The 25,238-nt window shown below is 48.1% G+C and overlaps 1 protein-coding gene across 1 annotated transcript; it reads left to right on the forward strand.

Moving 5' to 3' along the window:
* Positions 1 to 25,238, forward strand: LOC122377749 (guanine nucleotide-binding protein subunit beta-5-like). The gene is made up of 7 exons (XM_043358131.1): positions 1 to 440; positions 3,818 to 3,954; positions 4,601 to 4,719; positions 17,004 to 17,274; positions 22,827 to 22,967; positions 23,315 to 23,578; positions 23,909 to 25,238. The coding sequence occupies exons 1-7, from the start codon at positions 320 to 322 to the stop codon at positions 23,918 to 23,920; spliced, it is 1,065 nt and encodes a 354-aa protein (XP_043214066.1). The 5' UTR covers positions 1 to 319; the 3' UTR covers positions 23,921 to 25,238.

Here is a 25,238-nt window from a genome sequence, read left to right on the forward strand (position 1 = left end):
GGAAATAGGGGGGAGGTCAGCAGGCGGGGGAAGGGCCTCATCGGAATCGATCCACATCGGCGGCGGCGAAGGTAGCGGCGGCGTCCGACGACCGACGGGGCCACCACCACCGACGACGGCGGCGTTCGATAGCAGTGCGCAGACGCGCCTCCGCCGCCGCCGCCGCCGGAAGTTGCCCGAGATAGGGCGGGCGGCTGTGGGGCGGTGGACGGGCGGTGGTTGAGCGTCTGTCGGGCGGCTGACGGCCGGTGCGGGGTGCGATACGGTGGTGGGTGACCCTCTCCTTTCACGGCGGTGACGCGTGAGAAGCGGAGGCGCCATGGCAGCCGACGGCGCCGCCAGCGAGGGTCAGGAGACCAGCGTCGAGGCGCTGCGCAAGGAAATCGAGTCACTCAAGGTCAAACTGGATGAGGAGCGACAGAAAATGAACGATGTGACACGTGAGTACGGTCCCCGGCGGCGGCTCCACCACTCCCAGAGATATTGAAGGAGAGTACCTTCTGTGTTCTCGGTATAATATTACGCCAAACATGCTAAAGGTGGTAAAAGCCAGCCACTCCAATAGTCCTCTTGCAACAGCCAGCTATCATGCAGCCAGCTGACTGTGCGACGTGCGTGGGTACGTTTAAGGTTACCGTCTACCGACTACGGATAGGCACTCTCGTCTGTCGTAATAATCTATGCTTTCTATATGTAACATGTATGTAACCTTTTCAGTGAACGTGCGTTGTGCGCACGTGGATGTTATTTGCATCTTTCTAGATGAACTGTCATGGCTCGAGTTTCCCCCAAGCAAAGCAAACCCTCTCAAGGTCCAAGGTATCGCATCAGCGCTGGCGGCCTCTTTTATTAGAAGTAGCAGACACAATGAAAACTATCTTTAAGTAGATACACGGATGATTGCCGCTCTGTCGCTAATGCAATTGACATTTCCCTTGTCAAAGGCCAGCCACTGATTGTTGACGATATTTCATTAAAAATCCAGCCGCGTGTGACGAAGGAGGAACGTCGCACCAATATTTATTGGACACGAAGCAATTAGGGAAGAGAGAGAGTCGGGATTTTCCGTCACCGGTGCAGTGGTAACAGATTTGCAATTCATCATCTTTAGCTGCAAATATTTCCAGTGCTATATAAGGCTGTCTGTTTAACCCGCGCCCTGCTGGGGGAGGTGTTTGAACACCCCCCTTGTGGTTTTTCGCAAATATCTCAAAAACGGCGGCGCGGAGCGCGCCGCCGTTTTTGGTACACCTTATCATACATCAATTCTACACATGTTGTGAAAATTTCAGACCAAGGTCATTCAAGGTCAGGTCACTAGATCACTTGAAGTGACCTCACCTCATAAAAAGTTTCAATGTCTGTCATAGCTACACCGAGTGACTGATTGCTTTGAAACTTTCAGCGATCGCTAAGAGCAATATCATGTACAAAATGTATATCTCAGAATTTTGATATCGATGACCTAAGGTCAGGTCAATTTTGCGACCTCCCCAAGTGGGGAGGTCGCAAAATTGTTTTAAAGTGCTTTAACCCTCGCCCTGGCAGGGGGGGTCGATGCGACCCCCCCCCTAAGGTTTTTCGAAGATAGCGTAAAAACGGCGGCGCGCAGCGCCGCCAAATTTGGCACAGCCTATGGGGCAACCTTTTTACATATGACCTGAAAATTTCAGGCCCGGGTGACTCAGGTCACCAGGTCAGAAAAACCGGTACAAGGTCATGGTCAAATTTCAATTTTCTTTTTGCACCTGTCCTACTCAGAGTTTTGCACTGATTTCCTTCAAACTTTCAGGATGTGCTAAGTTCACCGAGTTGTATAACATATAGTTCGGGTTTTTTGAGGTCACTGACCTGAGGTCAGTTAGAGGTCATTACGTCGTAATGTTAAGCCTATGGGAAAATACTAAATTCGGAAAATACTGGAGATATCCGCTTCGTTCTATCACTTTTGTGCTTTGAAACCACAGTACTTAACAGCAGGTCACTTGGTGCTTCTTTGTTTGGTGTACTTATCCATGGGTCAGGTCAAATGAGGTCAACTGAGGTCAAATGACGTTTTTGCCAATAACTTGGCACATAATGACGCTAGAGCTTAAAAAATGGTATCATTGTGTTCCTGGTGATCAGCCGAATCGAATGATATGCGATATGATGCAATTTGGTTAACTTTAACTTAATTTATTAATTTAAGTTTACTTAAAATTTAAGAAAAACTTTAAGTACATTTCAGCAAGCTAAAAAGTATATCATTCGACGCGCCTTGACGTGCTGAGTTCACTGGTGCTTTTCTTTTTGCTCTATCTTAATTAGATCAAAAGTTATAAGCGAAAAACTTTTGACCTGTTTTTAGCGAAATTTTTACATTTATACCCCCCCCAAAACCCCCCTAAATATTGACCTAGAGCAACCAAATTTGCACAGGGGCGAGAACTCCAGGGGGCCCACCTACCTACCAAATTTGGTGTTTCTAGGTGCCATAGGAGCCAATCGCGAGGGGGGGGGGGGTCGCATCGACCCCCCCCCCCCTGCCAGGCCGTGTTATGAAAAATGCCCTGCCAGGGCGAGGGTTAAGTCAATGGGAGAAAATTGAAATGCGCCTCTTTTGGACGAAAGACATTATAAACACTCCCAAACACTGAATTACAAGTGGTTTAGACACACTGAATATGAAAATGGTGTCCGTGACCCCTGTTTATGCCCTGGGGTCATCTTAGGTCACGAATGATATCTCAGTTTTTCGCAAATAACTTTTGATAGAGGCATGCTAGAGCGATGAGAACGCCTTAGATGTGTTCTGCTCGACGATACGGATCGATTGATATGCAACATAACATGACCCTTTCCGGTCAGGTCATGACCTTGACCTGAGGTCAAATTTTCAAGCTGACCTTTCAAGGTCAAGTTATAGTTCATTCGATGCGTCTTGACGAGAGGAACACGATGCCGGTAAAAGTAAGCTCGTACAAGGCTTGGGTCAAAAGTTATTGCAGAAAAACTGTTTCCGAAAAAATCGGCTATTTTTGCAGTTTTTGCCCCCTGCAGGCAAAACCGTTGACGTTAGGTCAAATCTGAGAAAATTACTCAGAAAGGGCGTTTAAAGGGCTATCGGATGCGCTTTTCCTCGGCGCTGTAGCTCTTTTGGTTCCCGAGTTATGCGTTGGCTTCTTGGAAATTGTCGACATTCGACCTGGAAATCGGCGAAATTTTGCCTTCAATGACCTCTAGTGACCTGACCTTTGACCTGAGCAAAAAATTGACCGAAATGATTTCCTCATAATTTTTGACGCTCTTTCGAACGCCGCCTTCTGCGTATCGCTACGTGGCCCAGGAGCCGAGTTAGAAGGGGGGGGGGTGTTCAAACACCTTCCCCAGTATAGGGCGTGGAAATCCAGGACCCCCAGCCGGGCGCGGGTTAAGTGTCTATTTACCATTCGGCTGGAGGGATAACAATTTGTCACAAGCTGATGTCAAGGTTTTATCAAGGTTGGCCTTTTGGCCTGGAACAAAAAGCAATAGTTACTAGCAAAAAGTAGCAATAGGAGCTTCAGTCCTCGGTCATATTTTTCGTCCTCGTAGTGTTAAATGCCATTAAAAGGGTTGGATATACATATAATATACCTAAACATCTTATTCTGTGGCCTGTGCTAAGTACAAACGTTAGTTTCCTTTCTAACAGAATGGCCATTTCCACACATAGCTCTCGGTGATTCCATAAGCTAAGGTTCTAAATGTCAAGTTCTAAAATGTTCCTTGATGAGGCATACCTACTTCCTGCTCCTGTGGAGTCTCGACAGTTGCCAATTTGTTATTCTTTCAGTGGACAAGGTAGCCGGGCGACTGGAGCCATGCGGGCCACTCAACATCAAGTCGCGTCGCGTCCTCAAGGGCCACCAGGGCAAGGTGCTGGCTCTCGACTGGTCGCTGGACAAACGTCACATCGTCTCCTCCTCACAGGTGGGTCTGTGACGTCATCACACGGCAGTGACGTAATCTGTGCGTCGGCGCTAAGGTGTCCGGTAAACACGGGGCTCTCGGGTCACGGCGCCCGTCGGCTGCGGGGTTCGTGCCAGGATAATTTGGGAGGCCCAGGGTAGAGGAGGGAGGAGAGAGAGAGAGAGAGGGGGAGGAGAACGTGTTTGGACTACCGGTTCTGGAGATCCCAGATCCGGCCGCCGCGGCGTCAAGAGGTGCAAACAAGGGAAATACCGAAATGTGTATGACGAAATGTCAACCAGTATGAAATCTGTAAGTGATAGTGATGCGCAGTTGTAGATAATTATTGTCAGGCATATTTGAGAGCTGAGGGGTGGTCAGAGGACGCATAAATGTTAGGTATGCTGCTCTAATTCGGTAGGTACCTGTAGGTAACCTGAGACCATGGCGGGTCATGAAGACTAAAGTTTCATGGAACTTACAGCTTAGTAAGAATAGTAGCGCCCACAAATACACGAGTTCCTCGAATTGTACCATCATGCTAAAAATAAACAAACCGGATTTCTGAATGTCAAAGCCCGAAACAGCATTGACTTAAACTCTCCGACAGCCGCCGCCGGCGTTTCCAACACAGACATCTAACACATAAGATCTCCACGGTTCACAGGACGGCAAGATGATCCTGTGGGACGCGTTTACCACCAATAAGGAACACGCCATCACTATGCCGACCACCTGGGTAATGGCGTGCTCGTACGCGCCCAGCGGCAACGCCGTCTGCTGCGGGTCAGTACCGAATGCGTAATGTTACAGGAGTGCTGCTGTGAATTTATAAGTGGTGTTTGGGATGGGGATAAGGATAAGGATGACTGGGAGAAGGATGAGGATGTAGAGTGGATAAAGGATGGGTTGTGGAAGGATTCAGGCCGGCCTACTGGCTGTTGTGGTACCTTCTGCTAATATTCCTCGTGTGTCTAGGGGTATTCAAATCTGTGTCATCTGCACAATCCTACTCATCGTTGTCTAGGGGTATCGTCTTAACACTCAACAATCCTTTAGCCGTTGTCTAGGGGTATTTACTGATCGACCAAAAACCATGTGTCCCACAAACCCGTCCGAATCATCATATTGCCAGCGTTTCCACAATCATTTCCAACCTCGAAAAAGAACGGAGTAAGATATACATATTAAATATGTATTGAAAATGAAAAGGCCGAAATAAATAAAAGCGAACAAATCAAACAAAAGTGCCAGAAAACGAGCAATGTCACGGTAACCGTGCACTGCTAAAGTCATCAAGTAAATATTGCCAAAGTGCCGAAACATTCAATGAAAGCCGAAACAATGATCAAGCCGAAATCATGACACCGAAATAATATTGCCAAAGGGGTGGGACTGACTCATAGCAACCAAACGTGCCGAAATGGACTGAGTCGAGTCCCGAAACACCGTGTCTCAAAAAGACATATAGACCAATCAATTGAACCTAAAAACTGCCCACAGTACCGCGGCCATCCTGAAATGTTGTTACCTACGCCAGTGTGACTAATGTGCGTGTCTGTGCCTGAGACATATCTCCGACCGCAGCAGAGACTCAACCGAAGTCAGGCTCTAACCCTTTCACTCCGCCGGTCGGAACCAGTGGCGTGGATAGGCTTGGCAAGAGTCCGGTTAGAGACGTCCGACTGGGCAGGAGATAAGGCCCAAGAACTTACATGTTTGTAGATCAGACGCACAAGGCGACCACCACGGGCGGCGTCGGGACCACCACTGCCCGCGCGCGAACCAGAGAGCAAGAGCCCGAGAGAGAGAGAGAGAGAAGGTCTCGAACGCGCTTATTTATACCTTCGCACATTCACCGCACAGGGCCGCGCCCGTCTCTATAGCCCGTCTCGGGGCTGGCGCGGCCGGCGATCGGCGCCATGGTATTTCTATATAGCATTCACATATCTTACCAATTGTCATATCGCAGTATTCTAATCTACCACCACCATAGTGCAATGTAGCATCAGTACACGCTCCCTATCGAACAATGCACAACAATCTGTACCGGTGTTCATACTACTCACAACGTACAAACTACGCAGGCCGCCACCTGCAATTCATATCTAAATACCGTCACCGCACCGCAAGCATGTTAAAATAACACGTCGCTACGTAACATTCAGGTCAACGCACCGTCACTGCAATCACTGCGCCGTACTTTGTGTGTCGCGTATCTGAACAGCCGCGTCGTAATTAACGCTCGGGCATAACCATGTACCTTCTAAATGTATATTCCTCATCACCCTTCCTGATGTTGATAACACGAAACTCACTCGATGTCTTCTTGCTGCAAAATTACCGATGCATTGCGCCAGCTGTTCCTGTTTCCGACTGTCTATCCACTGCGCGAGTGCCTATCCGGAGTATTTTTGTTACACTGTTCTAATAATCCCTTCATGGGATATCGTCATTTCACGTTTCGCATAATTGATCGTTAGACGGGATACCTTCATCTCTTATTCCCTCGATGACCGCGAAAGCAACACCTCGGTCGTTCGGTTTGTCTCTCAGTTCATACTTGAGTAGGTGTGCAGAAGATACGATTTGAGTTAATAAGAAATCGGTCACACCGAAGAGCCGGTATTGCTGCTTTGCATGTAGATCATGCACTGTCCATGGTCTGTCCGCTCCATTCCAGCCGAAGTACTGACAGCGCGCGCTCAGGGTCAGAGCTGAGCAGTGTACGACCCTCCCGCAACCGCGGGCTGCCGCTCGTTATCTGGCACCGATGTTGCAGCTGATTCTGATCGGCCATCACCTGTTGATAGCAAGATATGTGCACCGGAGCCAACAGCTGTGAACACAAGCATAGTCACCTTTTCCCCTCCCTGAGACCTGTTGATGAAATGGGGTAGGATAGATACGAAAGTTGATCATACTTTTTCAACTGCCCTTTCTTTTAAGCTGTATATCCAAAAGCTACCTTGTGGTGTGCAGATAATACAGCGATGAAACCACACCAGGTGTACCTATACTTCCTAAGGTTATGTAAATGCGTGGGCACGCCATCTCCTCGACGCGCTGAAACGCACAATGACCTCGCAGCGTCCGCGCTGGTCCGCGCCGCTCGCTTCTTGAGGCCATGGGTCATGGAACTCTGGAAATGCGTAATTATGGAGATGCCCCTGGGGAGAGGCACTGCTCTTCTGCAGAGAGAGAGAGAGAGAGAGAGAGAGAGAGAGAGAGAGAGGGTGAGATAGAGAGACGGAGAGAGAGAGGGAGAGAGAGAGAGAGAGAGTGAGAGAGAGAGAGAGAGAGAGACAGAGAGAGAGAGAGAGAGAGAGAGAGAGAGAGAGAGAGAGAGAGAGAGAGAGAGAGAGAGAGAGAGAGAGAGAAGGAGAGAGAAGGAGAGAACAAGCGTTCGTCTGTCATTCTGTCACTGTCTTTTGTTTCTCTGTTCCGTGAGGTGTGCTTTGCGTTTTGCCCTTATCGTACTCGCGATTATCTGCAGCCAGGAACCAATTTTCTCACATTCCTCCGTTTTTTATAACAAAATGATGATTACCACCTATGGGTTCTGAACCAATTTGCCTCTATGTACTCGTATTACCGCCAATGTGTTTTTGAACTAGCTTTTAAGACGATTAAATTAAATGACAATCGTGTCAAAATCGGTTGCTTCCACATGTCCACAGTCCAGTGTCCGACATCACCAAGCCATGACGATTCCGTCGCCCACGTCTATTGCCACGCCGTTTGACTGTTTTGGTTACCAGTACATGGCCCTAAGTAAAACAACATTTTCCACGAAATAATAGTTTTTATAACTATTGAACACAGACCTTCGGTCATGCCTACATGATAACGTCTGTTTCCTATTCGTTAGCCCCCGGCCTTCTTCGGCTCCCATTGATGACCAGAGCATGAATAATTTGAAACTGTAACGAAGCAATCCTTTCTACCACATAACCACACCATATCAAAGGTTAAATCTGACCTCTGAGGAAATTGAAGACTGGACGGTTGACCCGTTATCTTGTGCTGCGTACCGCATGACATTCACCCACTGTCCGTTGGAAATTGGGCTGGAAGTCTGTTACTTCCATGAGTTACCTTTACTCGTACTGCTGTCCCTGTCGTTTGATTCCTCACGGGAGGGTTCTGTTATACAAGGAAATGGTGAGCTGATCTGTTGTCAGAACTTCTGCAACAAATGTCTTCATCCCTACTTATTGAGTGTGCGGGGCGAGAATAGTGACAAAGGTCTCGGGGCGGCCATGGTTGCCCGGTAGTCGCACAGAATACCTCTTGAGATGCCGCCACGCCTGGGTCTCGCCTGTGATGTTTGACCCCTCGTAGGAGTTAAACATTGCCACCTTTGTATACGGTAAGCGACGTACCAGTACTCGTGAAGTGTTCCTCACGTGTATGGGGCCGACCGATCCTGGGGGCGGGGAACGAATGTTCCTTTGGAGACTCACAGCATCTCATGCTGTGTCATCCCACTTTGGCTGCGTCTTAGCCACCGATGAGCTGAGATCCCGCTCGTGACATTACTGGCCATCGTAAGGGTTCGACTGAGGACACCTGCGACCATTTGCCCCTGAACGCCAACTGATCACCGTATTCCGCCTTTGCACTCTCAGGGTAGTCAGAGGACATCGTGCTAGTCGAGACAAGAGCCACCCGACCATTTGGTTGTTGACATTCTCAGAGGATGTTTTTACGTTATCCCAACAGTGGGGTATAGTCACTCTGTTGTCTTATAAGGAAACTCACGACTTTATGGGATAGCAGTCGCTGGTTGAGTTGATCTCGCCGACCTTTGTCCGACTTATCTCTGCAAACGCCCATGTCAACAGACCAGCGGTTATGACATTCAGTAGCGGTCACTGCACAGTGTGGCCGAACACCAGTTTAGCGCGAATTTAATCCCAGCGCCGCTCGGATCCACTGAAAATGGTTCTCTGGTTCCAAAACTGACACTTACCCCTCGCCGGACTTATTGGTTTTCAAAATACGCGCCGGCCGAAGGGGGGAGGGGGTTGGTACGACCCCCGTCGCTGTTTCGCCCCTGATGGAGCTAGAGCCCCGCGGAAAAAAAACGAGCGTGTGCGCCGTTACGAGACGCAGCGACTGGTATCCGATTTTAAGGTCTCAGGCCAACCTGTGACCTCTGAGGTCAGGTCAAGTGACCCAGGCGCGGATTCATTTTTTATTAATAACTTCGCGAAAAAATGCCGCACAGCCGCAATTTTGGTAGCATCATGTTCGCCTCACTCAGGCGCGTCGAATGGTATACTTTTTGTTCGGCTGAAGTTAACTTAAGGTGTTGACCGTGGGTCAATGTCAGGTCAGCGTCCTCCAGATCACGAAGTTGGTTGAAGGAGGTCATGTTGCATATCATTCGATTCGGCAAGTCTTCCTGAGTCCATTGGTGGCTTTCCCGACTCGCTAGCTCAATTTAATCGGGAGTTATTGACGAAAAACTCTTATTACCCTAGTGACGTCATAAATGACGTCACGTAAGACCAACAATGCATAAGTGAAGCATCGGACCTTGCAAGGAGTGCATGAAATCACGATTTCGTGTGCTTGAGATAGTTTATTAGGCTGGAGCCTGTCCGGCCGCGCCGCCCCCGACCTTGGTCAGGTCACGTAGGGCGGCCGACTAGACATGTTCAAAGCTGAGTTGACGGCAAATAGGCAAAAACTGGCAGCTGAAACTTGCTCGCTTATGTTCAGAAACGTGCGGAGAGTTCAGCCATGCCCTATTCGTCATATCCATTTTTATCCATTTTGACATTTTTCAACTTCTTTATTAAATACTATCGTGAGAACGATACACATGCAGGGCTCTTGTTCTAACTCATTAAACTCAAAAACCATTCATTGAAAAGCTACCATGATAGCAGAAACAGCTTCATCATGAATTGTGCTATCCGGTGATATGTTATTTTCTCATATATCTTCTCGAAACTTCCGTAAAATTTACGTTGAAAACTGGACATATTTATCAGTACCATAGCCCGATTTTAGGAACCGGAGCGTGGGTCTACTTTCGGCAGGGATATAAGTCCTCAAATGGTAAAGTGGCTTAAAAATAAGGTTCTATCCGATAACTTCAGACAATTTCCTACCCACTGATAGGTATAAATAACAGTTTATCGAAAGTCGGGTTTTTGATTAAATTCGCGCTAATCTGGTATTCGGCAAGACCGTGCACTGGGTAAATTGGGTTGCAAGTCCATCGAGAATTATCACGTGTTCATCCACAACAAGATATCAGACGTGTACTACGTAAATTCAAAACCTCATCTCAAGACCTTTACTGTCATTTGATATGAAAAACTTTTAACCAAAGTAACCTTACGGTAATTGACCGGTTTCCCTGTTTTGATGTTGAAACAAATGTCACCAATTTGTGGCATATTTTGTATGCTTAAATGGCTGATTCCGTCAAACCAAAAGACGAAATATTTCACCGTGCTAACGCCCCAAAACCGTCCGGTTGTTGTTAGCGACATTCCTCTGTCCTCACGACCATCCAAGGTCTGGATCGCAACGCACTTAATCTTTCCGACATTTTCTGTTTCGAATTCTGTCAAAAGGTTTAAAAAGTGCTTCACCTGGTTCACAGAACACCTAGCAAGTTACGCCAAACCAGATAAAAGATAATCCAGCTCAGTAGCCAGATCGTCGAAGTGAAGATGTACTCAAAAGATGCATCCTTGCGCTGCACAAAATGCATCGAATTGTGCACGTTCTTTCTCACTCTCTACTCGCCCTATATATCCCTATAGGACTTAAACGACCTGGTGGTCACCGGTCCCTGTGGACCTCCAGCGTGACCGCTGCATGAACCGACGCAAACGTAGAGGTGGATTCTTCCCAGACAAGCTGTCCGCGGACTCGCTGTCGTCTCTAGCTTTTTGCATCATCTTCCCCATCCTCTTACCCGCAGGAAGACCTCAGACTTCGAATCGTCTCCCTTAGACCAATTCGACCGCACGCCTCCACCCTCTCCCAAGGGTTTTCATGACCTCTTGACACCACTGTCAAGCAGATGGCCACGAGCCTGTCCTCGACAAAAGAATCGTCTCTTGAGTCGAAATTTGCCATTGGCATCGCCGCCGCGAGCGAAACCTTCCGAATGGTCGGCTTCGGGCACGAATTATAATATTTCTCGTCTCCTCCCGTCGCTGAAGGGGCCGTGGTTGGGCAGTCCACGCCAATTCCGTCATACCCCGCGGGCAGACGCCTTCACGCCTTCGGGTTTCCATATCGCTAGAACAAGGAAAACGGAAACGAGGGCAACTGATATCCTCTCTTCCAATGACTGTCGTGGGGTCACAGACGTCACCCATTATTCGATCTGTACCCCTCTGGCGCCTCGTCACTGGCAGTGTCCAAAACTGCTGGGCTGGCTGATCAGGCGCAGCCGCGCAGCGCGTATTGCCCAGGGGGAGTTGCCCCTATACGCTATTCCCGGCCCGTAGAGTTGGGCGACTTATCCTCCTATCTAAGACTCTACGTCCGGACACTCCAAGCACCCGATCGCCAGATGACCTCATCCCAGCCGTAGTCTTTCAACGTGCTGGTGGCCCCACCTCGCGTGGCGGCCGAGTCGTCCCGTATCACCGTCACATTAACCCCGGTGCCTACGTTAGGTATCAGTGCCGAAATTATTATAATAACCGTATCCGCCTGCCAAGTAACAATTTCCGTCTGTGATTGTCCTGCACAATGCACATATCCTGTGAGACATTACGTCAAAGCCGTCGTTACGTCTGCTCCGTCATGGTAAGCTGAGCTTACTTTTGGTCCTCACACTTTACTTTAGTGTTTCAAAAGTCAATACCTAATATCCCTTAAATCTCCGTCGACCAAAAGCTTGTTTGATACAGGGGATGATCGTCTAGTCATTGTGTCATTAGTCACGCTGTAAGCGCTAAGCATTCACATCAATTCTCATGCGTCACACACACATGTCACAGATCAATTAGCACGTAACACACGAAAGGTCATACTCAATTCCACAATCATGCACATCAAAGGAAAGCCAAGATTTAACCAGCAAATTTAACCTCTAACTGAATTGTGATAAAAAGTCTTTAGTTTGAAAATAGCATTTACTGTAATATGTACCTTAAATGTCTGTTATTGTGAAATAAAATGTTACTGTAATACGTTAAACATTTCATGATTTTCCAACTACGGGTGTTGACACAGCCCAGGTGTTCACAAACTCTGCCCTGCTGTCCTCCGGTGAATCTGTCCGGTGTAATCGGTGTAACGGCCTGTGGTGACCTTGACCGTGAGGCGCGCAGTAAACACGTCACCGCTAGCCTTGAGCGAGTGCGTGTGCGTACAGTGGCGTCCTACTTCCACCTGAAAGCTTTCACCGACCGAGCCGCACTTTCGCCAACAGAGACTTCGAAAAAAGTGGAGTTGCGAGAGCCGCCTGTGAAACGTTAACATCCGAAGCATAGCTGCTATTGAAATAATTGAGCGGCAATTATAATATTCTACCAATTTTTGTAAGAAATCAATGCTTTATCGCCATACTATAGACCCTTGGAACAAAACCAACCGAGATGAGATAATGTCACTTCCCATGCTGTAATTGGATGTTGTTGAAAAAAAAACGTATCCGAAGTGCAATAACAGGCTTTTAAAATGGAAACTGAGATACAAATAAACCAGCAAAAATGTTTTAAGTTTGACGAAATCCGATGCAATTCACGGACCACGGTACAGAACCAAAATATTAATCGACCATTATACCGTGAAAAAACGAACGGGCTGTCACCAGGCGATGCTAGCTGCTGTAAATGCAAGTCGGAATAAGGTCACATGAAATTATCAAATGGATCTTATGCCCGAAATTCCCTACGAAACCAATTAAACCGACGTTGGCCGCGCTTAATTCTCCAGATATCATGGAAGCTATACTACTGCAAAATTAGCCGAAAAATTTCCCCAACATGAAGGCCACAATGTCATAAAATGTCATGAAAAATGACCATGCCGGTTACAATGGCATTTGAAGGAGGAGCAAAATCCAGCTGAGTAACGTCAAACCTAATAGAAATAGCGTTATAATGAATTATGACCCAATCAGAAGCCAACCACACAACTTCCTAACATCATTCCGAATCCGGAACACCTCCAGATCTCTAGCTCAAGCAGATCAAGATGCAAATCTCAGCACGCACACAACTTTCTCACAACCTGTCGGCACAGGACCACGCCCGGGTCTCTTGATCGAGCAGATCAAGATGCAACCCCCGGCACCCACAACCTCCTAACCGCATGCTGACGCAGGAACACATCCAGGCTTCGTGATCGAGCCGATCAACATGCGAATTTGCACCATTACCGAAGAATACCTTCTGGTAATGAAGGCACCGAATAACTCATGGTTACAGGTGTTTGTAACCCTTGCCGTGCGAAGAGGTCAACGCCCTCCGCGCACCTTCCCAGTCCCGTTGTCTGTGTGTAATAATCGTGTCAATTCCGTATCCGTAACTTTCAATTTCAAACTTAACCTCAGGCTCGCGGTACTGTGAACACTAACCGACCCTCAGAATTTGTTTGTGCGTGTTTTGCACCTACCGTCCTCAATCACTTTCACTGATGGCCGAGCCCAGACTGAATGTGATTACAGTTCGGAGCCGGAAACAATGACCATAAACAAAATAATAAACAAGGTTATTAAACAAGCAAAAGCCAGTAGGGCCAAGGAGATGCCCCATCTCCAGGTCTCTTAATCGAACTGATTAAGATCACATCCCGGACGAGCCCCCAGTGTGAATTTATAAGTGGTGTTTGGGATGGGGATAAGGATAAGGATGACTGGGAGAAGGATGAGGATGTAGAGTGGATAAAGGATGGGTTGTGGAAGGATTCAGGCCGGCCTACTGGCTGTTGTGGTACCTTCTGCTAATATTCCTCGTGTGTCTAGGGGTATTCAAATCTGTGTCATCTGCACAATCCTACTCATCGTTGTCTAGGGGTATCGTCTTAACACTCAACAATCCTTTAGCCGTTGTCTAGGGGTATTTACTGATCGACCAAAAACCATGTGTCCCACAAACCCGTCCGAATCATCATATTGCCAGCGTTTCCACAATCATTTCCAACCTCGAAAAAGAACGGAGTAAGATATACATATTAAATATGTATTGAAAATGAAAAGGCCGAAATAAATAAAAGCGAACAAATCAAACAAAAGTGCCAGAAAACGAGCAATGTCACGGTAACCGTGCACTGCTAAAGTCATCAAGTAAATATTGCCAAAGTGCCGAAACATTCAATGAAAGCCGAAACAATGATCAAGCCGAAATCATGACACCGAAATAATATTGCCAAAGGGGTGGGACTGACTCATAGCAACCAAACGTGCCGAAATGGACTGAGTCGAGTCCCGAAACACCGTGTCTCAAAAAGACATATAGACCAATCAATTGAACCTAAAAACTGCCCACAGTACCGCGGCCATCCTGAAATGTTGTTACCTACGCCAGTGTGACTAATGTGCGTGTCTGTGCCTGAGACATATCTCCGACCGCAGCAGAGACTCAACCGAAGTCAGGCTCTAACCCTTTCACTCCGCCGGTCGGAACCAGTGGCGTGGATAGGGCTTGGCAAGAGTCCGGTTAGAGACGTCCGACTGGGCAGGAGATAAGGCCCAAGAACTTACATGTTTGTAGATCAGACGCACAAGGCGACCACCACGGGCGGCGTCGGGACCACCACTGCCCGCGCGCGAACCAGAGAGCAAGAGCCCGAGAGAGAGAGAGAGAGAGAAGGTCTCGAACGCGCTTATTTATACCTTCGCACATTCACCGCACAGGGCCGCGCCCGTCTCTATAGCCCGTCTCGGGGCTGGCGCGGCCGGCGATCGGCGCCATGGTATTTCTATATAGCATTCACATATCTTACCAATTGTCATATCGCAGTATTCTAATCTACCACCACCATAGTGCAATGTAGCATCAGTACACGCTCCCTATCGAACAATGCACAACAATCTGTACCGGTGTTCATACTACTCACAACGTACAAACTACGCAGGCCGCCACCTGCAATTCATATCTAAATACCGTCACCGCACCGCAAGCATGTTAAAATAACACGTCGCTACGTAACATTCAGGTCAACGCACCGTCACTGCAATCACTGCGCCGTACTTTGTGTGTCGCGTATCTGAACAGCCGCGTCGTAATTAACGCTCGGGCATAACCATGTACCTTCTAAATGTATATTCCTCATCACCCTTCCTGATGTTGATAACACGAAACTCACTCGATGTCTTCTTGCTGCAAAATTACCGATGCATTGCGCCAGCTGTTCCTGTTTCCGACTGTCTATCCACTGCGCGAGTGCCTATCCGGAGTATTTTTGTTACACTGTTCTAATAATCCCTTCATGGGATATCGTCATTTCACGTTTCGCATAATTGATCGTTAGACGGGATACCTTCATCTCTTATTCCCTCGATGACCGCGAAAGCAACACCTCGGTCGTTCGGTTTGTCTCTCAGTTCATACTTGAGTAGGTGTGCAGAAGATACGATTTGAGTTAATAAGAAATCGGTCACACCGAAGAGCCGGTATTGCTGCTTTGCATGTAGATCATGCACTGTCCATGGTCTGTCCGCTCCATTCCAGCCGAAGTACTGACAGCGCGCGCTCAGGGTCAGAGCTGAGCAGTGTACGACCCTCCCGCAACCGCGGGCTGCCGCTCGTTATCTGGCACCGATGTTGCAGCTGATTCTGATCGGCCATCACCTGTTGATAGCAAGATATGTGCACCGGAGCCAACAGCTGTGAACACAAGCATAGTCACCTTTTCCCCTCCCTGAGACCTGTTGATGAAATGGGGTAGGATAGATACGAAAGTTGATCATACTTTTTCAACTGCCCTTTCTTTTAAGCTGTATATCCAAAAGCTACCTTGTGGTGTGCAGATAATACAGCGATGAAACCACACCAGGTGTACCTATACTTCCTAAGGTTATGTAAATGCGTGGGCACGCCATCTCCTCGACGCGCTGAAACGCACAATGACCTCGCAGCGTCCGCGCTGGTCCGCGCCGCTCGCTTCTTGAGGCCATGGGTCATGGAACTCTGGAAATGCGTAATTATGGAGATGCCCCTGGGGAGAGGCACTGCTCTTCTGCAGAGAGAGAGAGAGAGAGAGAGAGAGAGAGAGAGAGAGGGTGAGATAGAGAGACGGAGAGAGAGAGGGAGAGAGAGAGAGAGAGTGAGAGAGAGAGAGAGAGAGACAGAGAGAGAGAGAGAGAGAGAGAGAGAGAGAGAGAGAGAGAGAGAGAGAGAGAGAGAGAGAGAGAGAGAGAGAGAGAGAGAGAGAGAAGGAGAGAGAAGGAGAGAACAAGCGTTCGTCTGTCATTCTGTCACTGTCTTTTGTTTCTCTGTTCCGTGAGGTGTGCTTTGCGTTTTGCCCTTATCGTACTCGCGATTATCTGCAGCCAGGAACCAATTTTCTCACACTGCTACTGTCAGGGCACGCATAAGTACACTGCTTTCAGAGATGTGAGACGGAATGGCGCATGTTCTATTCCTTACATACGAGTAAATCTTACATTTCTTATGCTCATGCATAATGCACATGGCAATTTTGGCTAAAATGGACAGGGAGCTTAGCAAAAGCTGGACATCATCTTTGCCCAAATGAGATTAGGTATAGTGTGTTATTGTGTTAATTTCGGGTGAAATAGCATATCCTTGGGGGTATTTTTAAGTGTTTTAAGTGTCACCTTGCTCTTGTCGTCTGTCGAACTATGAATATTTACCTCCCACGCCGTGGCGGGATCAAAACTAAAAGAACTTAGCCGCTTTATTCGTACCTACACTCAGATGAGCCGGAACCGGAAGAGACGGAAGAGTCGAAGATCAATCAAAATTTGTTCATAATTTATTTAAAAAAAAGCTTTACCCAACTTCATGGTCAGAACCGAACAAGCAACAGTGGCCTATCATTTGTCATTATTGAATGCAACATCGTCACGACTTTGGCATGTAGCAGAATGTACTAACTTCTCACCCCTGTTCTGACAGCGGCCTGGACAACAAGGTGACCATCTACCCGCTGAGTCTGGAGGAGGACATGTCGGCCAAAAAGCACACGGTCGGCACGCACATCAGCTACATCTCGTGCTGCTGTTTCCCCAACTCGGACCAGCAGATCCTCACGGGCAGCGGAGACGCCACGTGCGCCCTCTGGGACGTTGAGTCCGGCAGTCTGCTGCAAAACTTTGTCGGACACACGGCAGACGTGATGACCCTCGACTTGGCACCCTCCGAGACGGGAAATACCTTCGTGTCGGCGGTAAGTAGGCGATTTTGATGCTGCAACCTTGGAGGATTTGGTCACAAAATCAGCTCTTGAAGCCCGAGTGGTCGTTCAGGTGGGCAAAATGTTAACCCGCGCACCGACGGGGGTCTGCGCCAACTTAGTACCGACGGGGGGGGGGCGGATGACCGCCCCCCCCTGAGATCTCAAGAACGAAGCAAGATAGCGACAAGCGGTAAACGGCATCGGATACGCACGGTCAAGATCTACAATTTTTACTAAGGTCATTTTCAGGTCAGGTCAAAGATGACGTCACAGGGGTCGAAAAAGTAAAAATGGCGGCGCTGAATATGGAGAGAGTTTTTCTCGAATAACTTTCGAATTAGTCAAGATAGGAACAAACTAAGGGCATCATCGTGATCCTCTCGTCAATCCGCATCGAATGATATATATGTTGACCTCGAAAGGTCAAGGTCAAAGGTTGACCTCAGGTCACGTGACCTCGAGGTCATCATATATATCATTCGATGCGTCTTGACGAGCTGAACACAATGAGACCATCCACGCGTCTGTATCTTGTTCCTGTACGGAGTTATTGGCCAAAAACCTTTGGTGACCTTTGATGACGTCACATGACCTCACAGCTGCCCAACAGCAAAACAGACCTCAAGGTAGTGAAGGTTGATCGTATATGAAGTCATGTATGGTATATGGGGCCATTCCGACCCGTTTTAGTGGTAAAAACAGGGAGTTGATTTTTCCCCCATTGACTTATAATGGGGAGGTCGCGAAATTGACCTGACCTTAGGTCACCGATATCAAAATTCCGAGATATACAAATTGTAGCTACTAATGACCTAATAACATCCTGCGACTTTCAAAGGCCTCCGACATCTACTGTAGCTCTGGCACGGTGACAAAGTTGCAAAAAAGTGACTTGAGGTTGGGTCATTCAAAGTGACCTGGTGACCTGACCTTGAAAGGTAGGAGGTTCAAACTTGCACACCATGTGTAAAATTGATAAGGGAATAGTCATACCAAATTTCGCGGCGCTACGTGCCGCGGTTTTCCCGCTATTCGCGAAAAACCTCAGGGGGGGGCGGATATCCGCCCCCCCCCGTCGGTGCGCGGGTTAATTTTTCGCGTAAAAATTGAAATCGTCTCGTAGTCTAACTAGCTAGTCCAATTAGTAGTCCAATCAGTCAATCATTAAAATCAGCTCGTAGTTCAAAAACCGCAGACATTCAGCAAATATCTCCTTGGGTACACCAGTGCTACACTAGTGCTCCCAACAGCCAATAGATGGCGCTAGTGACTGACGCCTGTTAGTATGCTGTGCCGCATAACAATTAAGGATGACAGCGCATTTCTATAATTACCAGGGGTGTTGCAGTTATAGTTGCCGACAATTTGTGGCTTGAGGACGCATAATGCATTTGAAATTAATATCTGCTAATTATTCAGATAGTAGGTACTGCCACGTAGATGAGGTTACCGGTAAATGTTCATTGTACAATTGCATATAGTCGAATGGCGAGTCGAATGACAACGTGCTCTATAGCAGGCACGTAGCTAGGATTTGGCCAAGGGAGGGGCGGAGGGATCCCGGGGGCCTCCTTTCTACAGAGGGCCTCCTCCCTAAAGGGGCCTCCTTTCTACGGAGGGTCTCATGCCTACGTAATTACATACAACATGATGCATTCACTTTTGTTCAGCTTTCATATGGCCAGCGCACTGGTATGTTTCTTACCGCTGCAGCGGTAAGAAACATAGCATATCACAAGTCACCGAGTGGCATGGTAACTGGCAAAAAAAAAACTCGGGCGCCGGCGGCGGCGGCGGTGGCGGCCGGACCGCAGCAGGAGGGGGAGGATCTGCGAGGAATGGGTGGATACTGGATAACGGTCAGAGTAACACTTGGTGTATTATCATATATCGTTCAAGCGCTTAACCGTATTCCGGGCGGGCTCTGAAAGACTCTGAATCAGGCGGGGGCCTTTTTGGCCCCTGTCAGAATTCGAAAAGCACGAATCGTAGCGACAAACGGCAACGGCGTTTGAAAGTTCATTGAACGACTTTTGTAAACAACTTTTTGGGTCAGGTCAATATTGAGGTCGCCAGAGGTCATAACAAATAACATGGTTTATAATGACCTACATAGATAGGTCAACTTCAAAATCTGACCTAGGAAGGTCACGCTGGGTACCAATCAACGCGTCATGCTCATGACCAGGCGAACAGTTTGGTACACTAACAACTATTTAGCCCCATCATGTCGTGATTTATTGGCTATGGCTAAAAACTGTTGATGACCTCACCTCACCTCACCTCAGAAGATCCTTCCCGGTGCCCCTGTCAGTAAATGCCACCTGCAGATCAGATAATCTGACGTAATTCAGAAAGAATTGGGTGGTTTTGACTCGTTTTCTCGAAGCAGGACACAGTTCATTATATTTTCCAATGGGCTTGTCACGATTCTGACCTGACTGACGTCTGCAGGATTGAAACTATACGGTTATCAATTCTTTCTGTGTGAATGATGCCACGTTTACTTGCTGTAAGTAAAACATGGTTTCGTTAGAAAATTTTCCTAGGTCCAGGTGGTTTGCTTCATTTACGCCGTAGATGAAACAAACAATCGATGGATATATATTAATTTACCGGTCAAATAAATTATTATGAGTTGTGCGAAGCATGGCTATGGGAATATCACCACGATCTGATAAATGGTTGGGGTAATTGCATCCACGTAAAAATACCAACACAGCCACAGGCATATATTACAGAAATGGGCTGCTGTATTCATGCATTAACCTGCACCCTGCCGGGGGTGTTTAAACACCCGTGCAGTTCACCCTGAATATCTCAAAAACGGCGGCGCGGCACACTTTATCCTACATCATTTCTACATATGTTGTGAAAATTTCAGACCCGGGTCACTTAAGGTCAGGCCACCAGGTCAGGTCAAATGACCTCACTACATAAAAAGTTTCAATGTCTGCCAAAGCTACACGGAGTGACCAAACGCTTTGAAACTTTCAGAGATGCAAATGCACAAGAGCGACAAAATGCACAAAATATAGGTCTTGGAATTTTGATATCGATGACATAAGGTCAGGTCAATTTTGCGATCTAAAATTGAAAATCGCTTTTTTAGACGGAAGTCATTATAAACACTCTAAAACACTGAATTACTAGTATCTTTGACACACTGAACATGAAAATGGCACCCGTGACCCGTTTTTATAACCCTGAGGTCATCTCAGGTCACCAATGGTATCTGACTGTTTTTCGCGAATAACTTTTGATAGAGGCATGCTAGAGCGATGAAAACACCTTATAGTTGTGTTTGGCTCGACGATATGGATGGACTGATATGGGAAAGTTATTGCCGAAAACTGGTTTCCGAAAACATCGGCTATTTTGGCAGTTTTTGCCCACTGCAGGTAAAACCGTTGACGGCAAAACCGTTGACGGCACCCGGCATGATTTCTCTGAGCGCATTTATACAACTAATTTGTCTACATAGGATAGGGCCTTCTGTTTACAGAGGACCTCCTCCTTACAGAGGTCCCTTCCTACAGTGGGCGGGGACGCGGTTGGGAGTCTATTCTGTACAGTTTCCTGAGTTCTCAGTTCTCACTATAGTGAAAACTGAGAACTCTCTATAGAGAGTAGCAGGGACCAGAAGCCAGAAGGTAATTTGCTTACAGTGGGCCTCCACTCTATGTACTTAATATACGACGCTGTCTTTGACTACCGGGGGCCTCCTGCCCACAGAGGGCCTCTTATCTACAGAGGGCTTCCTCTCTACAGATTGCCTCTTATCTACAGAGGGCCTCCTCTCTGCTGAGGGTGTCTTTCTCTCCAGAGGGCCTCCTTTACAGAGGGCATCCTCTCTACAGAGGGCCTCCTCTCTAGTCTCTACAGGGACCTCCTCTCTACAGAGGGCTTCCTATCTATATAGGGCCTCCTCGCTTCAAAGAGTCTCGTCTCTACACAGGACCTCCTCTATACAGAGGACCTCATCTCTGCAAAGGGCCTCCTCTCTTCAGAGGGCCTTCACTTTACAGAGGGCCTCCTACCTACAGAGGACCTCCTTTCTACTGAGGGAGTCCTCCTCTACAGAGGGCCCCCCTCTCTTCAGACGATCTCCTCTCTACAGAGGGCCTCCTCTCTTCAAAGGGCCTTCTGATTTCAGACGGTTTCCTGTTTACAGAGGGCCTCCTTTTTACAGAGGGCCTCCTTTTTGCAGAGGGCCTCCTCTCTACAGGGGGTCTCCTCTCTAAGGGGGCCTCCTCTCTAAGGGGGCCTCCTCTCAACAGAGGGCCTCCTCTCAACAGAGGGCCTCCTACCCACAGAGGGCCTCCTACCCACAGAGGGCCTCCTCTCTACTGAGGAGTCAGAGGGGCCCTAGCGGTCAGACACAGACACTAGTGGTTATTCACAGGAGATGAGAAGGACCCTAGCTGTCACTTGTCAGACTGGTCAGAGGGCCCTGATTGTTCTGACGTCATTTTTTAGATTCCCGCGTAAATTTCGTTCGCCTCCGACGTGATTTTGTTCGGCCCACGTTGGATTCAGGCCGAAAGGATTCAGGCCAACGTGGGCCTTCGGCCCACGTTGGCCTGAATCCTTTCGGGGGGCCTCCTGAAAACCCCAAGGGAGGGGCGGGCGCCCCCTCCGCCCCCCCTTGGCTACGTCCCTGCTCTATAGCATGCTATTCCCATTAAATTTGCATTGTCATATGTGCTCATTTAATAACAAAAGAAGCGTGTCCTAATAAAGTTACTCGTATTTTTCTCATTCTCTTTCGAGAACATGCTCGAGAGCATGTTATCACTAGACTCGCTGTTTGGCTATACCTACATCTAAAATTAACCCTCTCTCTCACGCAGTGCTAGCTAGATAATCGGCAGACATTGATTTCAAATGCGTTATATAGCTCGTGACTGCAAGCCACAAGCCGTGAGTATAGCTAGTAGCTACAATACCCCAGGCGCCATCTAGGGGAACGTTTTTCATCCTTATCTGCTATGCGGCACAGCATATCAACAGGCGTCAGTCACTAGCGCCATCTACTGGCTGCAGGTAGTACTGCTGTGTACGTATGGGATGGGTGCCCGTAGGCGTAGAGCTATTTGCCGGTTGAATGCGGGCTACGGCTTTTATCGTTTCGGACGAAATATTGCTCAGCCACGTTTTCTGCCTAACCGTGGTGAACGGCCACTTTGGCAAGGAGCCATGAAAGCCGTCACTAGCCTCTACCGAGAGGGAAGAGAGTGAGTTTCCTTGAGTGAATGTATTTCCTGATGCTCTCAATATTGGTATGTTTTTCATAAACACGCAACTTTCAGAATAAAAAAGCATGACCAGATAGCAACTTTCTGCTTTGTCAGACTGCAGAAATAATTGAAAAGGTTGTCTATTATCCGGGAAGTATGGAATAGGAATGAACGTCTTACGGTAAATATATATGTAACCACCTTTCTTCACTAATTTCTGTCAACACAGTTCTTGTCCAGTGTCCAGCCTTCATCAACATTCCTGAGTTTTAACCCTGTCTTTATGTCCCGTCTGGCGGCCAGGGCTGCGACAAGACGGCGATGATCTGGGACATGCGCACCGGCTCCTACGTGCAGACGTTCGAGGGCCCAGCTGCTGACATCAACACCGTCAAGTACTACCCCAGCGGGGACGCCATCGCCACCGGATCAGACGACGCCACGGTCCGTGAAAAAAGTGAAGGGGGAGTGGAGGGGTCGGCTGGAGAGGAGGGATTTCGGAAGGGATGGTGTGGGTGAGATGGAGGGAGGAAAGAAGAGTAGATGGAGGGAAAACGTTGAAAGAACGAACTAAGAAGGGAGCAGGAAAATTAACTCAACGTGTCTTTTGAAGATCTCAGCTGACGCTGGATGAGCTTGTGTGACCTTTCTTTGTCTCATATTGAGCGTCTTTACCATCTTCGCCGTCCCTATGTTTGACCTTATCTGACCTCATCTAGCCCCGAGGACTTCGTTTGACCTTAAACTCGTATCTGATCTCTTCTGACCTTGACCCCGGTTGACCCCGGCAGTGTCGCCTGTTCGACCTGCGCGCCGACCGCGAGGTGGCCTGCTACACGAAGGACAGTTTGATTTTCGGTGTGAACGCGCTCGACTTCTCGGTGAGCGGTCGGCTGTTGTTCGCCGGCTACAACGACTACACGGTGAACGTGTGGGACTCGCTGAAGGTGCAGCGCATCACCGTGCTCTACGGACACGACAACCGCGTCTCCTGCCTCAAGATGAGCCCGGATGGCACCGCCTTCTGCACCGGCAGCTGGGACTTCACGCTGAAGGTGAGGGAGGGAGACCCAGAGCGGGTGAGGTGGCGCCCCGGGCGGAAAACCTATATGAGGAGTTGCTGGAGCATGATTTCTCGAGGGGAAGTGAAGATAAAGCAGCTCAATGCTTCATGCATGAATATATGTACATATAGCCCGATTTATGAGGCCTGTTACGTTCTTGCGCCTCAGCAAGACCAGTAAGAGCGAAGCCGCGCGTTTCTATGCGTCCGGTGCTTCGTAACCTAAAATAGAACCACAAAACCTAATGCCGTGATAGCTGATTGTTTCCTTCCCTGGATGTGTCCAGGAAGACGCTGACTCTTCTGGTCTATCTGCTCGCAGGTTTGGGCCTGAGCGCGGACATCTGGCGATGACGTGATCTGCCAGGGGTGTGGAGCCGCTCTGCCGAGACACAAACGGGGGACCATCTGGACGGACATAAAGGAGGGACCAGCACAGTGGGCAGCCGAGCTCTGACACAGGCGTAGTGTGTGCCGCTGCTTCTTCCAGTGGCCATAGTCAAACGGAGAAACGCACAACACGGCGCCGTTTTGCGGGCCGCCATTCACGCGGCCATCAGTGGGCTGTACGGACTAGTGACGCGCACAAGAATGTGTAGGTTCTACTTGCTGTAGGCGTGAGTGATGCGCATGTCACACCCACAGAGGTGTAGACAGTGGTCAGGGAATGGTGTTGTCTGTAGGATATGTGGTGCTTTCTGCGTTGACATGGAGCAGATTTTTGCCCTCACTGACATTCGCTACGTTTCATCCTTCAGCGGCACAAGGGAAGGTGGCTGAAACATACGCCTTTCGTATGGCTCCTAATTAAGATACAGCTTTGCAAAAAAAAAAATGCTTCTATCTAAGAGAGTAGACCAAAGGGTCTCGATTTTAAGGTCTCATGTAAACTTCTAGGTCATATTGAAGACCTGAAAATATGACCTTGTTTTTTGGCAGAAAAAAAGATCCCAACACTCCTGGCAGAACAAGTTAACAACACGTTTGAGACGTGTCGAATGTTGAACATGTTTTGGAGAACGGAACGGGTCAGGGCTAACCCCTGGTGAACTGATATTCATTTGGATGACTTAGACAGATTACAAGTCTTATATTTTGCTTCCCTCGGCGCTGAGCATGAGCGCTTACCGCGAATTTATTTCGCAAAAAAATCATTTCTGGGCTCAGTGGAGCTAAAAGTTAAGATATCATAAGGAGTGAATAGAACTTGTATAATATCTTAAGGGGTTGTATCGAGCTCCCTTCCACTAGGCCGGCTATGGTTAAGACGTAAATGGTGACTCAGAGGTTAAAAGTGTCGCAATGATAACTATCATACTGATCAGTCATTTCTCTTTTTCATGAAGAACCTTATACGAATGCAACAGCTCCTAATACCAAGGGCCAATCGGCTTACTCGATCGAAATTTTCACATTTAGTGAAGCTTTCCGGCTACCTAGCGGCGCACATTTTGCCGATTTTTTATCCTCCTTTCCCATGCGCCTGAATACAAGATGGCAAAGCTGGGATAACGGGGAGCTAATTGTGCAGCCGTGGAAATGGTTGAAGTTATTTGATCGTCATCGTATGTTGGCTCTCAGCTACGGTACTGTTCACAAAATACTTGTAGCAATATACTTTCTCGAGTCATAATACATAAATTGTGGAGCCA

This window comes from Amphibalanus amphitrite, unplaced genomic scaffold (genome assembly GCF_019059575.1).
Source record: "Amphibalanus amphitrite isolate SeventyFive unplaced genomic scaffold, NRLGWU_Aamphi_draft 000049F_arrow, whole genome shotgun sequence".
In the NCBI taxonomy this organism is placed as follows: Eukaryota; Metazoa; Arthropoda; class Thecostraca; order Balanomorpha; family Balanidae; genus Amphibalanus; species Amphibalanus amphitrite.

Bases quoted from the DNA above. Each gene is read 5' to 3' on its own strand.
- LOC122377749 (XM_043358131.1), top strand. From the start codon at position 320: ATGGCAGCCGACGGCGCCGCCAGCGAGGGTCAGGAGACCAGCGTCGAG. The intron at 3,955-4,600 runs GTGGGTCTGTGA...CACGGTTCACAG, and splicing joins ACATCGTCTCCTCCTCACAG to GACGGCAAGATGATCCTGTG. The intron at 17,275-22,826 runs GTAAGTAGGCGA...TCTGGCGGCCAG, and splicing joins GAAATACCTTCGTGTCGGCG to GGCTGCGACAAGACGGCGAT.